The 12,517-nt window shown below is 44.1% G+C and overlaps 1 protein-coding gene across 1 annotated transcript in view; it reads right to left on the bottom strand.

Annotated features, from left to right (window-relative positions):
• Positions 1-7,535: 7,535 nt before the first annotated feature.
• The window catches only part of HSPA4 (heat shock protein family A (Hsp70) member 4), a 50,023-nt gene continuing 45,041 nt past the window's right edge, over positions 7,536-12,517 (bottom strand). The window contains exons 17-19 of the mRNA XM_061151299.1: positions 11,858-11,977; positions 9,918-10,079; positions 7,536-9,735 (exon numbers count right to left, since the gene is read on the bottom strand). Coding sequence (XP_061007282.1) covers positions 9,532-9,735; positions 9,918-10,079; positions 11,858-11,977 — 486 coding nt within the window. The 3' untranslated portion in view covers positions 7,536-9,531. The remainder of the gene's footprint in view (positions 9,736-9,917; positions 10,080-11,857; positions 11,978-12,517) is intronic.

Below are 12,517 nucleotides of genomic sequence, written 5' to 3'. Positions count from 1 at the left end.
GCCAGCAGCCCACTCTGGAAGGTGGGCACCATGAACAGCAATGCCAGATTATCAGAAACCATTTATTTTGTAAACTCTAATTAACAGGAAGCAATTTCATTAACAGATAGTACTGCTTGATGAGTTTGTTCCAATTCAGAGCTTATTTTTAAACTGTCCTTAAACGCTATGTGTAGCAGGCTGAAGAGCAGAGACTGATTTAATGGAAAGTGGGTGACATTATGCCTCACCTGGGAATATCAAAACCCTGAAGCTTTTCTCTTGAACTGTGAGGGCCCTTCCAAGCCACAGAAATCTCCTCCAGCTTGAGGAAGGGGGTAGACAGGGGTGTGCCTACATGCAACAGGGCTCTGGAGCCTGTGGGCCCAATTCAAGAAGGGAAACCAGCCCAGCAAGTGCTTCTCCAGACTCTCAGCACAGTCAGGAAAAAGACACACACTGAGAAAAGGAAATCACAGACTTACCTCCCCTGCAGTGCTGGGGAAGCAAACTGCACCGTGGAGAGAGGCTGAAGGCCGGTGGGTCCCAGAGAAGAGAAGCCCCACACACTAGAGACTGCAAGTCAGGGCAAATTTCCTGAGGCCCTGGTCATGCCGGGGCCAGTGTAAACTAGATACTGTGTTGAAGAGACATGTCGTCCTGCCATCACAAGTAGTCTCAAAGAAGTTCCAAACTTGACTTGGCATTTCCAAAAAAATGCTGCGTCTTCCTCTCCCTCTGCTCCCCACAACTCGGCTTTCTCTTTCCACCTCCAGCCCACAACCACCTTCACCCTCAGCTGTTGGTTATATCAATCAACAGCCTCCTTTATTCCCTCTTTACCCATTCCCCACGTTCTCTACACCCAGAACAAAGGCATCAACCTCACCTGAAACTTGTTATATATACAAATCTTCAGCCCCAACTGCAGAGTTTCTGACTCAAAAACCCTATGGTGTGGAAGTGGGGGGTCAGATTTTAACAAGCTCCCCAAGGCTTTGAGGCACAGTCGGGTCACTGCTTCACCTGGGAGGGAGTCCAGGAGCTGATCCACAGGGAGGAGACTCCCTACCACTGTCTGCCCCACCACTTCAGTTCAGTCTCTTGCACTCATCCTCCTGATTTGTATTAAAGAAATCTGGAAAACGAGTGGCCAAGACAGAACTCACAAAGGGTGGGCCATGGCAGGAGATAATCCTCTTAAATGGATGGGAGTGGAGGGGAAGACCAGGGGCCCTCCTACACAAGGAAAGCTGTGTCTCTCATACCACTCAGAACAGGGATATCTACCACGAGGCAAGGAGAGAACACAAAACTAGGTGTCTGGAGGCTTCCATTTCCCCCAGTCCTTCTGAAGCTGGTCATAATCCTCTGCAGCAAAGTCCAGGATTCAGAGAGGCACACTGCTGATTCCTGGGAGTCTCTAGGCCCAGCTAGAGACCCTACCCTCTACAGAGGTCAGGAGCAAACCCCCCCCCCCACTTCTGGGGCTACCAGTGGGGTCACACCAAGTCAACAGGAGAGGCTTAGGTCAAAAGGTGTGTTGAGGCCTCTGGCGCTCGGTAATATGTACAGCTCAGGGGCAGGAAGCAACACTCCTTCCCCAACCTGGTGGCGGGGTGGGGGAGGGGCACTAGTGACCATACCCACTAGGAAGTCAGTGCCTGTAGGCTCCCTAGCCTGCTCATCAACATCGTTTCTCAGAAATCTGGGCTACTGGAAGGATTGTTGTTCAGTTGCTCAGTCATGTCCGACTTTTTGTACCCCATGGACTGCAGCACACCAGGCTTCCCTGTCCTTCAGCATCTCCCGGAATTTGCTCAAACTCATGTCCATTGAGTCAGTGATGCCAGCCAACTGGCAGGAAAAGGGCAAGAAGGAAATTTCTTCCACCGCCCTGAAACTGCTTATACCTGGGTCAGCTGCTCCTTGTGCTGCTAATAAGGCTTTAAAAGGAAAATTACATGCCTAGAGCTCACAGTATCTTTATCTTTTTTGTTTATCTAGAATGTCTTCCACATCCATCATTTCATGTGATGAGCAGAACTGGTGTGATCACAACTTCACTGATGGAGAAACTAAGGCTTCTAGAGCTTAAGTTTTTCAAAGTAAAAATATGGTCCATTGTAAGCGTCACCTGGGAGCTTGTTAGAACTGTAATCTCCCAAGCCCCTACCAGATAAGTATCTGCCTTTTAGCAAGAGCACCAGCCTAGTCTGAGAAGCACTGGGCAGGGTGCTTAAGATCTGGGGTTAGTCCAATATTCTTTTATAACAAGCAATGCCACACTTTGAATGATAAGGACATCTTACAAGCAAAAGTTCATAGAAGTTCCCTGCCTTCTAGCCTGAGGCCTCTGTTAAACCACGTTTGTTTTGCTCTCAGCTACCCCAAAGGAGAGGAATTGAGCGTCTGCATTCTCCTCAACTCCAGGACTCCTAAGGCGCAAAGCTGCTAGTCCGTCTGACACCAGGCAAAGGAAGAGCGAAGTCGCCCTCAAGTGGCCACTTTAACCCTGCCGCTCACACCACACCAAATCAGAACCGACTGGAGGAGGGGCATGGGATTCTCAGCAAGCCAGTGCCTCTCCAGATACCGCAGTGTGCAGGGTTATTGTTTGGGGAGGTAACAGCCCCACATTCCAGGCACACACTTTCCCAGAAGGTTTTTGGTTATTGTTCAGTCACTCAGTCATGTTCGACTCCTTGTGACACCATGGACAGCAGCACGACAGGCTTCTCTCGGTCAGTTCAGTTGCTCAGTCATGTCTCTTTGCGACCCCATGGACTGCAGCACACCAGGCTTCCCTGTCCATCACCAACTCGCGGAGCCTCCTCATCCTCATGTCCATCGCATCAGTGATGCCATCTGACCGTCTCATCCTCTGTCGTCCCCTTCTCCTCCTGCCCCCAATCCCTCCCACCATCAGGGTCTTTTCCAATGAGGGTTCTTCGCATCAGGTGGCCAAAGTATTAGAGTTTCAACTTTAGCATCAGTCCTTCCAATGAATATTCAGGACTCATCTCCTTTAGGATGGACTGGTTGGATCTCCTTGCAGTCCAAGGGACTCTCAAGAGTCTTCTCCAACACCACAGTTCAAAAGTATCAATTCTTTGGTGCTCAGCTTTCTTTATAGTCAGTCCAATTTGCACATCCATACATGACTACTGGAAAAACCATAGCTCTGACTAGACGGAACTTTGTTGGCAAAGTAATGTCTCCGCTTTTTAATATGCCGTATAGGTTTATCATAGCTTTTCTTCCAAGGAGCAAGCGTCTTTAAATTTCATGGCTGCAGCCACCAACTGCAGTGATTTTGGAGCCCCCCCCAAAAAAAGTCTGTCACTGTTTCCATTGTTTCCCCATCTATTTGCCACAAAGTGATGGGACCGGATGCCATGATCTTAGTTTTCTGAATGTTTAGTTTTAAGCCAACTTTTCCACTCTCCTCTTTCACTTTCAAGAGGTTCTTTAATTCTTCGCTTTCTGCCATAAGGGTGGTGTCATCTGCATATCTGAGGTTAATGATATTTCTCCCTGCAATCTTGATTCCAACTTGTGCTTCATCCAGCCCAGAATTTCCCATGATGTACTCTACATGTAAGTTAGATAAGCAGGGTGACAATATACAATCTTGATGTACTCCTTTCACTATCTCCTGGAGTTTGTTCAAATTCATGTCCATTGAGTCAATGATGCTTCTGCTACCCTCTTCTCCTCCTGCCCTAAATCTTTCCCAGCATCAGGGTCTTTTCCAATGAGTTGGCTCTGCCCATCAGATGACCAAATTCCTTCTAGTAAATATTCAGGACTGATTTCCTTTAGGATTGACTGGCTTGATCCTCCTGCGAGTCTTCTCCAGCCCCACAGTTCAAAAGCAACAATTCTTCAGTGCTCAGCCATTCTTAATGGTCCAAATCTCACATCTGTACGTGACTACTGGAAAAACCATAGTAGGGATTCCCGGCCCCGCCATCTACCTGCTCCATGAGCTTTACCTGCTTTGACCCTTTCCTCATCCACAAAGTAAGAGTTGAATGTTTTCAAATATAGTTCTGTTTTTATTCACTGAAAATATTGTGCGTGTGGATTCAAGTATTCCGTGCTTCACGCTGGCTGCCCAGGGCAGTGGTGAACAAGGCAGGGTCCATCCTTTAGTTGAAAATATAGATGAAGACAAGACTCACAGAGGAAAGGCCCCTCACCCAGCTTCATTTAGGACTGCATGTACCCTCTCAATTTTCTAAGTTCTATCCCACACAACCCTCCTGGTCCTCACGGAGGTCTCATGTGAGTTCTAGAGGCCTGTCCACCAGCATTGCTGAAAGGCACACTATCGTTTGGGCCATCCTTTTTTGGAACACCTACCAAATTCAGCTGATCCTCAAAAATGCTCCACGGGGATTTACAATGCTTCGCTGAGACACTGAGACTGTTTTCCAAGTGTTTTCAGTTTTCTCTCCCCCAAGCATTTAGCCAAGTCTTGACTGAATAGTAGTCTATTTTAAAATGCACATAGAAAAAAACAATGTACATGGTAAGGGCCTGCTTACTTGTAATACGAATTTTGATCTTCCGTGATCCAGGACTCCATATCTTACAAGTTCACCTGGCCTTTGAAGGATGTAAACACAGACCCAACTAATGAAAAATGGCCCCAAACACAGCTTTTTTTTTTTTTCCTGTCGGTTGTTTCTGAAACCAGCAAATCCCAGGTTAGAAGTAAATATTTCCCCTACTCTCCCTCCCTGCCCTTACTGCTATATCAAAACCAGAATGACAAGGTCAGGATTAGCCTGGCACTTGCTCATGTATATTGGGCGGATCTGGAAAGCATTCTGTATCTGGCTCACATCTTCTGAGGTCCTCCCTTCTCTGATCCACCAGAAATGCACTCCCTCCTTTATCCTCCTGGTGCTTCTACCCCAACATGCCTTTTTCCCATTTTGCCTCTAGCCTGCTGCTTAAGAGGTTCCCTCCTTCTTTTCTACATTATGGCACCTGCCCCAGAGTGCGGTATCCAGCTCAGATGACCAGGGCAGTGAGGGTCATATCCCAGGGCTGCTCCAGCCAGAGGCAAGGGAGCACTAACCAGGGAAGGACTGCAAGTCTCCAGGTAACTGGTGCAAATTCTCCCCCTTTGCACACAGGACAGTGGGCCTAGGATGCTGCCTAACCTCCTCCTTCCCCAAGTTGACCCCTTAACTAGGCCAAGCTTCCTGACCAAATGCTCTCCTCCACCTGAGGCCTCACTGCATGCTCCTGAAGGACCCCCGCAGCCGCTAACCCCACCAGCCACTGCCACCTCTCACTTCTCAAACCCCCTTCTCCCTAACATGCCTGAGGCGTGGTCATTCCCCTCTGGGAGCTCCTTGTTTCCTTCAAAGACCCCACTTCCTCCTGACACAACCAATAAACCATCCTTTACTCCCTAAGGCAGGAACACACCCTGACCTCCAAAGCTTCCTTCCACAGCAGCTGTAGCTACAGGACCCCTCAGCTCCATGTTATACAACTTCCTGATCTTATCCAGACTCCCCAGAGCATCTGCACGGACTCCTACAAACCAGGAGCTCCATCTGTCTATTGTGTCCTTTGTTCCAGCTTTGAAACCTTGGAGCCATTCTTCCTAACATATACTTCTAGGGACCTTCTCTCATGGTCCAGTGGCTAGGACTCCACGCTCCCAAAGCAGATTTGATCCCTGGTCAGGGAACTAGATCCCACATGCCGCAACTAACAGTTCGCATGCCTACTACCACTGAAAAGATCCTGCATGCCACCACAAAGATCAAAAAGTCCACGAGCCACAATGAAGACCTGGTGCAATCAAGTAAGTACAAAAATAAAGCAAAACAAAACCAAAAGAAAGATCTAAAAATAAATCAAATACGCTAATTTGCTTAACACTACAAAACTCCAAAATGCTTGTTACAGAAATTTTAGCAAACACAAACAAGCAAAAATTTACTAACAGAAAATCACTCCAATCCCACCTTGAGAAAAACCCATTTCATTTTGAAACATCTAGCCAGATTTGACTTTTATGCAAACACATTCCATGTTCTTTCCAAACAAGAAATTGTACATATTGTTTTATAACTGACAAATTTTACATAAGAAATGATCTGTTAAAGCCACTTAAAGAAAAATGATTGAAATCAACCAAATATACACAAGTGTATTACCAAAAGCCAGATCAGTAATATGCCAATTGGTCCTTGAAGCCTGGCCCGCGTGCCCTTGTCATTAACCCACAGACTGGCTACTCACCCTGCTTCTAACAGCATGGTTTTTTTAAAACTTTTTTAAAGTTTTTTTTTGTTTTTTTCAATTTTCTATCTTCCCTTTCCCTCCAGTATCAAGATTTACCATTTATTCCTTCTTTTGGTTCACAACCCTAACACATGGATTTTAAAAGTTCTACTACCTCGAACTTCCCCCAGGTCCAACTCACTCTGCACGTATCACACAGGCATCCCTTAAACACTGTCACCCTCGGGCTAGAAGCCCGGTGCTCCACACCAGGACTCGTCTCTCAGCCCTAGCAAGACCTACCACCTCTTTCACCTCTGACAGTTCCCCTACAAAGTCCCTTAAGATGCTTGCAAAGCATCTCAGAGGTCACTGGTTTAAAGCCTGTGTGAATCCTCACAAATCCCATGGGAGCTGTGCAAGTTCTTCACATTAATCTGTAGCTGCTCCATTGCAAAACCTTCAACACCAGCCCTAGCTCTACCTCCAACACCCTCTTCCCCAGTGACACAGAAAAATGCTGGTACCTCTCCCAGGTAAATAGGTCTGCTATACTTTACACCTGACTCCCATCATCCCTATAAAATGGCTACACTCTGGATAATCAGGAGCTAGCTGGCTGGGCCCAGGCTTCCCACTCACACTACCAGGTGTCCACTCTTCCCCCAGACAGAGGCCCAGAGAAAAACAACTTTAGTCCAGACACTTCTTGAAGGTGGCAAGTACTGGCTCTCTTGGTGGGCCTAGCATGGGACTATTGAGTGGCAGGACTACAGGAAGGCCCTGTGCCCCTCCACATCTCGGCCCCAGGCTTTGTACACTTACTGTCTCTTCTGGTGGCTTCATCCCCTTTCCGCACTCACCACCTCCCCCCCGACATATACACCAACACACACATGCGTGCACACACTACTGCAACTGTTATGGTAGCCACTGTTAAAAGCACATTCTGGGCCATGTCCTATTCTCTGAAAGGGCAGGCATCAGTCCTGGCACTGGCCTTCGTGGGGCCATAACTCACCCCCTGCTATTGTAAAAACCCTCAAAATAAGGCCCAGTTACAGGAGCAAAGTAAGGAGCCCAGAGAACCATGCTGAGACTCAGCATGGGGCAGCTGAGTATGGAAAGAGAACTACTTCTTACAACCCAAGGTGCTGAGCCTTGAAATGTTCTTCAGAATGGAGATCACTGACAAAAGTTAACAACTTGGAATTTAGCTAAGAGGACTCTTGCCTCCAGAGAAAATTTTTTATTGAAACACAGACACACACACACAATTATGAAATTAAGAAAACCATTCCTTAAGAGTGTAAGACAGGTTTCTTTTTATTAAGTTTTCCTAAACTTGTCTCATGTTTACTGAATGTTTTTCTTTGTGTAAGAATGTAACCTGGAGCTTTAACAAACCAATTTAGATAATGCAACCTGGATAAATGCTTGTCTACGCACAAGTCATCAACTGTTACTCTCTGGTCTGGCCTCCATGTAAATTCAATTGGTCTGCAAGCCTGTCTAAACAGAGAGCAAGAAGACCACATCATCTTAATTCTAGTTTAAACCTCAAATTCAACCCCATCCCAAGTCCCACACCCTCCCCACACACAAAAGAAAATTTTTAGAAGAAATGGCCATTAAGGACTGAGTCAAGTTGCATAAGCATTGGCTTAATCCTGCAGCCAGCACTCCAAAGGAGCTCCTGGCCTCACAGCAGGCCAGCTGAACTCTTGAAGCTGGACAGGTAGAGAATGGACAAAGCATGTTCTAAGAACAAGGCCAAGTCCTGGTGCTGCAAGGCGTCCATGCATGCTTACACGCCAACATAAATACACTTCCACCTTCCTCCTCTAAGTGACGTTTCTGTACAGCACTTTAGAGCTTGTAACAGTCTGAATTTTTTAGTGCAGAGATGGACAGAAACTCATTCTAAATATGCAAGGTATACTCTTATTTCTAACAACATAAGTCAAAAGTAACAGAGAAGCACTCTGTTACACAGATTAACAATTATTACAAAGGTCCAAAATCTAACCAACAAAGCTTTTAACAGTTTCTAGGGCAAGGACCGGCTCTGGGCTCTAACACTACAGGTTTCCCTTAGAGTTCCCGAAATGCCTCACTCCTATCAACAGCGCCCAAAGCGCAGTCACAGGGAATGCTTTGGTGCTCCTGACGGTGACTGCAGAGTACGAAGGAGGCACTGCTAAAGTCAGGCACCACACTTTTTTAACACTAACTTCAGACTCATCTGGTACAATCCAGTGCATCTTAGTTTTTTGTACAGTCTGTCAGCTGTTTAACACATACACATTGGCAGATTCATGACAGATGTTAACGCTAACACGTAAGTGACTGTCAATGAGCCAAAAGAGAACTTTTTAACTCCTGTCCTAAGACTTCAAGCTATACCTCAAATTTACACAGAATCTCTCTCACCTGAACAAGCAGGCCAGGATACAAATCTTTATACCATAATTAACAAGAATCAATCCCTCAGTTAAATTTACCATGCCTACATCCAACAGTACATCTACCCAATTCTAACTTTCTGAAGAGAAAATTATTTAGACTTTGATGCTTGGGGTATTAATGAACATACTTTCAGAAATATACATTCTCAGGAAGAACCTCCAGGTTTAAAATCCTCAGTTAACAACATGCTCCAGGTGAAAGGGTCTATTTTCCCAAGAGCAACACACGGCATTTGTAATGGGAACCCCTTTTATCTGGGAGAGATGGGAAGATGGGGTGGGAGTCCCAGGGGAGCGGAGTGACACGTGAAGCTCAGAGCACACCTTTGTTGTTCTGTTAATCGATGCCATGCTCTAGCCCCTCAGAAGCAGAGGGTGATCCCTCCCCCATCCCCACACCAGGCGGGGAGCCACTGGGGCAACCTTCACAGCAGAATTTCTAAGCACAATTAGAGTTCCTGTCATTTATGTCATAACAAAAAGTTTGCTTGATAGCTAGGTATAGCTTGTGCTATAGCTCAACTTTCTAAAACAAACTTCTCTTTGTATAAGCATGATTAAACATAAAAGGAGTGAAGCATAAGCTCAGTAAGACTAACTGGGCTTCTAAATAGTACCGTTATGAAAAAGATAACAATGCACTTCATTTCTGTATCTAACTATTTAGAAGTCAAAATGCTCCATACATTACCGATATCCCCTCCCCCTCAAGTCCCCTAAAAACTGACTAAGAAATCTCCAGTATTTAATTGCTCTAGTTGATATTTAGAACAAAGTTGACAACTTAAAGCTTTATAATAGTCTGTTTTAATATAAACAATTGTTGGAATCAATCAATGTCCATTTCAGGAAGCTTCTTGTCTGAATCCGAAGGCACAGCTGTGTCTGTACCCTGCTCAGCAGCCTGAGGGCCCGGGTTGTCTCCTTGTCCATCCACTGGTCCATTCTGCTCTGCATTTTTTTGCTCCTCTTTTGGAGGTTCCACTTTGGGTTTGGGCTTTGAAATAATAGGGCTGCAGATACTCGTCAGCTCCTACAACAACAGGAGAGAAAACTGGTTTCTTGTAACAAATCTTACACAGCATACTAAAATCCAAGCCCACCCTCTCCTATCCTATCCCCAAGATGTAAGCAAAGATGGAGTAATGAAATTCTCTATTAAAAATACCAATACTGACTAGAAAAAACTATTAAATCTTTAAAATCATGAATTACTTTAATTTTAGCTTCAATCTCTTTTGCCTTGACAACTGGATCCATGGTCAGACTCTGCTTGTTCTGCAGATTCAGCTTGTTATTCATCCACTCCATGGCCTCATTCGTGCTTTTTTCCACCTTCACCATGTCAGCAGCATCCAAATGATCATACTGGTCCTCCTATAACCAGAAGCCAACCAGACAAGCATCAAAGAATGATACATTCCCTACTCAAATACTGCCTAGTTCTTCAGCATCTTCCAAAAAGTTACAATCTTTCCCAAAATGAAGCCCATCTAGCCTCACAAGCTACACATTCAATTCCCTAAAAATTCAATAAAGAAAAGTAACCTCAATTTTTAAAACAGAGGAAATGCATTTCAAGATCAAAAGGAATACACAAGGTGGCAATTAAAAGGTTTCAGCAGTATAAACAACACATGCTTTATACAAAATCTTATAAATATAGTTGTGCAAATAAATATAATTTTACAATGCAAAAAAAAAAAAAAGGCCATGTCATTAGATATGAGACTGGTGGTTTAGGCATCGAAGTTAAGAAACAAAATAATTATGAATATAGTTTTTTAAAAGAATCCTTTCAGAAGTAAAATTTTAAAATTAATTTTTTTAGAAAGCTTAATTTATTGTATTTAAGTTTCTTACATGCAGATGACACCACCCTTATGGCAGAAAATGAAGAGCCACCAAAGAGCCTCTTGATGAAAGTGAAAGAGGAGAGTGAAAAAGTTGGCTTAAAGTTCAACATTCAGAAAACTAAGATCATGGCATCCGGTCCCATCGCTTCATGACAAATAGATGGGGAAATAGTGGTTGACTTTTTTTTGGGCTCCAAAATCACTGCAGATGGTGACTGCAGCCATGAAATTAAAAGACATTTACTCTTTGGAAGGAAAAGTTATGACCAACTTAGACACCATATTAAAAAGCAGAGACATTACTTTGCCAACAAAGGTCCGTCTAGTCAAGGCTGTGGTTTTTCCAGTAGTCATGTATGGATGTGAGAGTTGGACTATAAAGAAAGCTGAGTGCTGAAGAATTGATGCCTTTGGACTGTGGTGTTGGAGGAGACTCTTGAGAGTCCCTTGGACTGCAAGGAGATCCAACCAGTCCATCCTGAAGGAGATCAGTCCTGGGTGTTCATTGGTAGGACTGATGCTGAAGCTGAAACTCCAATACTTTGGCCACCTGATGTGAAGAGTTGACTCACTGGAAAAGACCCTGATGCTGGGAGGGACTGGGGGCAGGAGGAGAAGGGGCCGACAGAGGATGAGATGGCTGGATGGCATCACCGACTCAATGGACATGAGTCTGGGTAGGCTCTGGGAGCTGTTGATGGACAGGGAGGCCTGGTGTGCTGCAGTTCATTGGGTCACAAAGAGTTGGACACAACTGAGCGACTGAACTGAACACTGACAAGAGCCTAGAGTATAATAGTAGAATTAACCAAACTACTGACCAAAGTCTGAGAGCAACCCAGACCACAGGCCAAATCCCAGCTCCCCCAACAGTAACCTGGCTAAGGATTAAACCACCTATTTCATAAATGTACTGTGTGGATTTAATGATATATTTTGGAGTATCATATAGTACTCAAGAAAATGACACACCTATAGTTTATTGTTGAAACAGTCCTACATACTAAATTATTTGCCTAATGTGTTCTAAAATCAGATTAGAACAAGTTAAGTCACTAATGAAACATTTCATAACAAGAAAAGGAAACTGAGTAATACTGCTCAATTACTGAGTCTCCTTACTAAAGAGAAGCAGCAAATCCCAAGGTTCTTAATAAGGTTAAATAAAACATTATACATGTCATTAACATCCAAAAAGAAAACAATGTTATTAAATAACAGAAAAAACTGCTACAAAAATGTCTCAAAACTCTACCAAAACATTAGTTTAGGGAAGAGGAAAAGAAAAGAAAAAGATACCTTGTTTTTGAAAGAGCTGATTACTTTCATATACTGTTGGATTTGTTTCCCTAGTTCCTCGAATAATTTTGGTCTTTCTTCAGATTCCTGGAATCGCATCTTAATAGGCTGACCTAAATTCTTAATAGAAGAGAGAATATACAAATTCTTCACAGGGGAGTTTAAACTAACAAAGCAGTATTTTTCTACTAAGATTGATTATGAATTAAAATACATTTAATCTTTGTGTTCTATATATAAGAAGTTGAATATTTTTCCCCAGACCATTGAAATATTACCCTCAGGCTTCATTAGAATATACATCAATACTGTTCCATGTGGATCCACTTCAACTTGTCACCTGAACCGTAGTTCTCAAAATACAGTGGGGGGACAACCAAAAATCAGATGCCTCCTGACAGGGATACACAACGCTGTATATGACGTACACTTGCCAAAACGTTTAAGTCTGTCTCACAAAGCCTCCAGCTCTAACCACAAATTTACCAAGAAGATAAAACATCAAGGGGGTGAGAGGAGTAAAATATAAACTGGGAATAAATTCTCCAGGACAAGTGATTCAGTTTTTTCACCAAGTAAAGGAAGAGAAAATGATGGAAGGAGAACTACAGATAGATTTAAGAGATATATCAACACAATGTATGGGCCCTGTTTGGATCC

Source organism: Dama dama, chromosome 9 (genome assembly GCF_033118175.1).
Source record: "Dama dama isolate Ldn47 chromosome 9, ASM3311817v1, whole genome shotgun sequence".
NCBI lineage: Eukaryota > Metazoa > Chordata > Mammalia > Artiodactyla > Cervidae > Dama > Dama dama.
The sequence above is the reverse complement of the archived record's forward strand: the minus strand, read 5'-3'. Positions and strand labels throughout refer to the sequence as shown.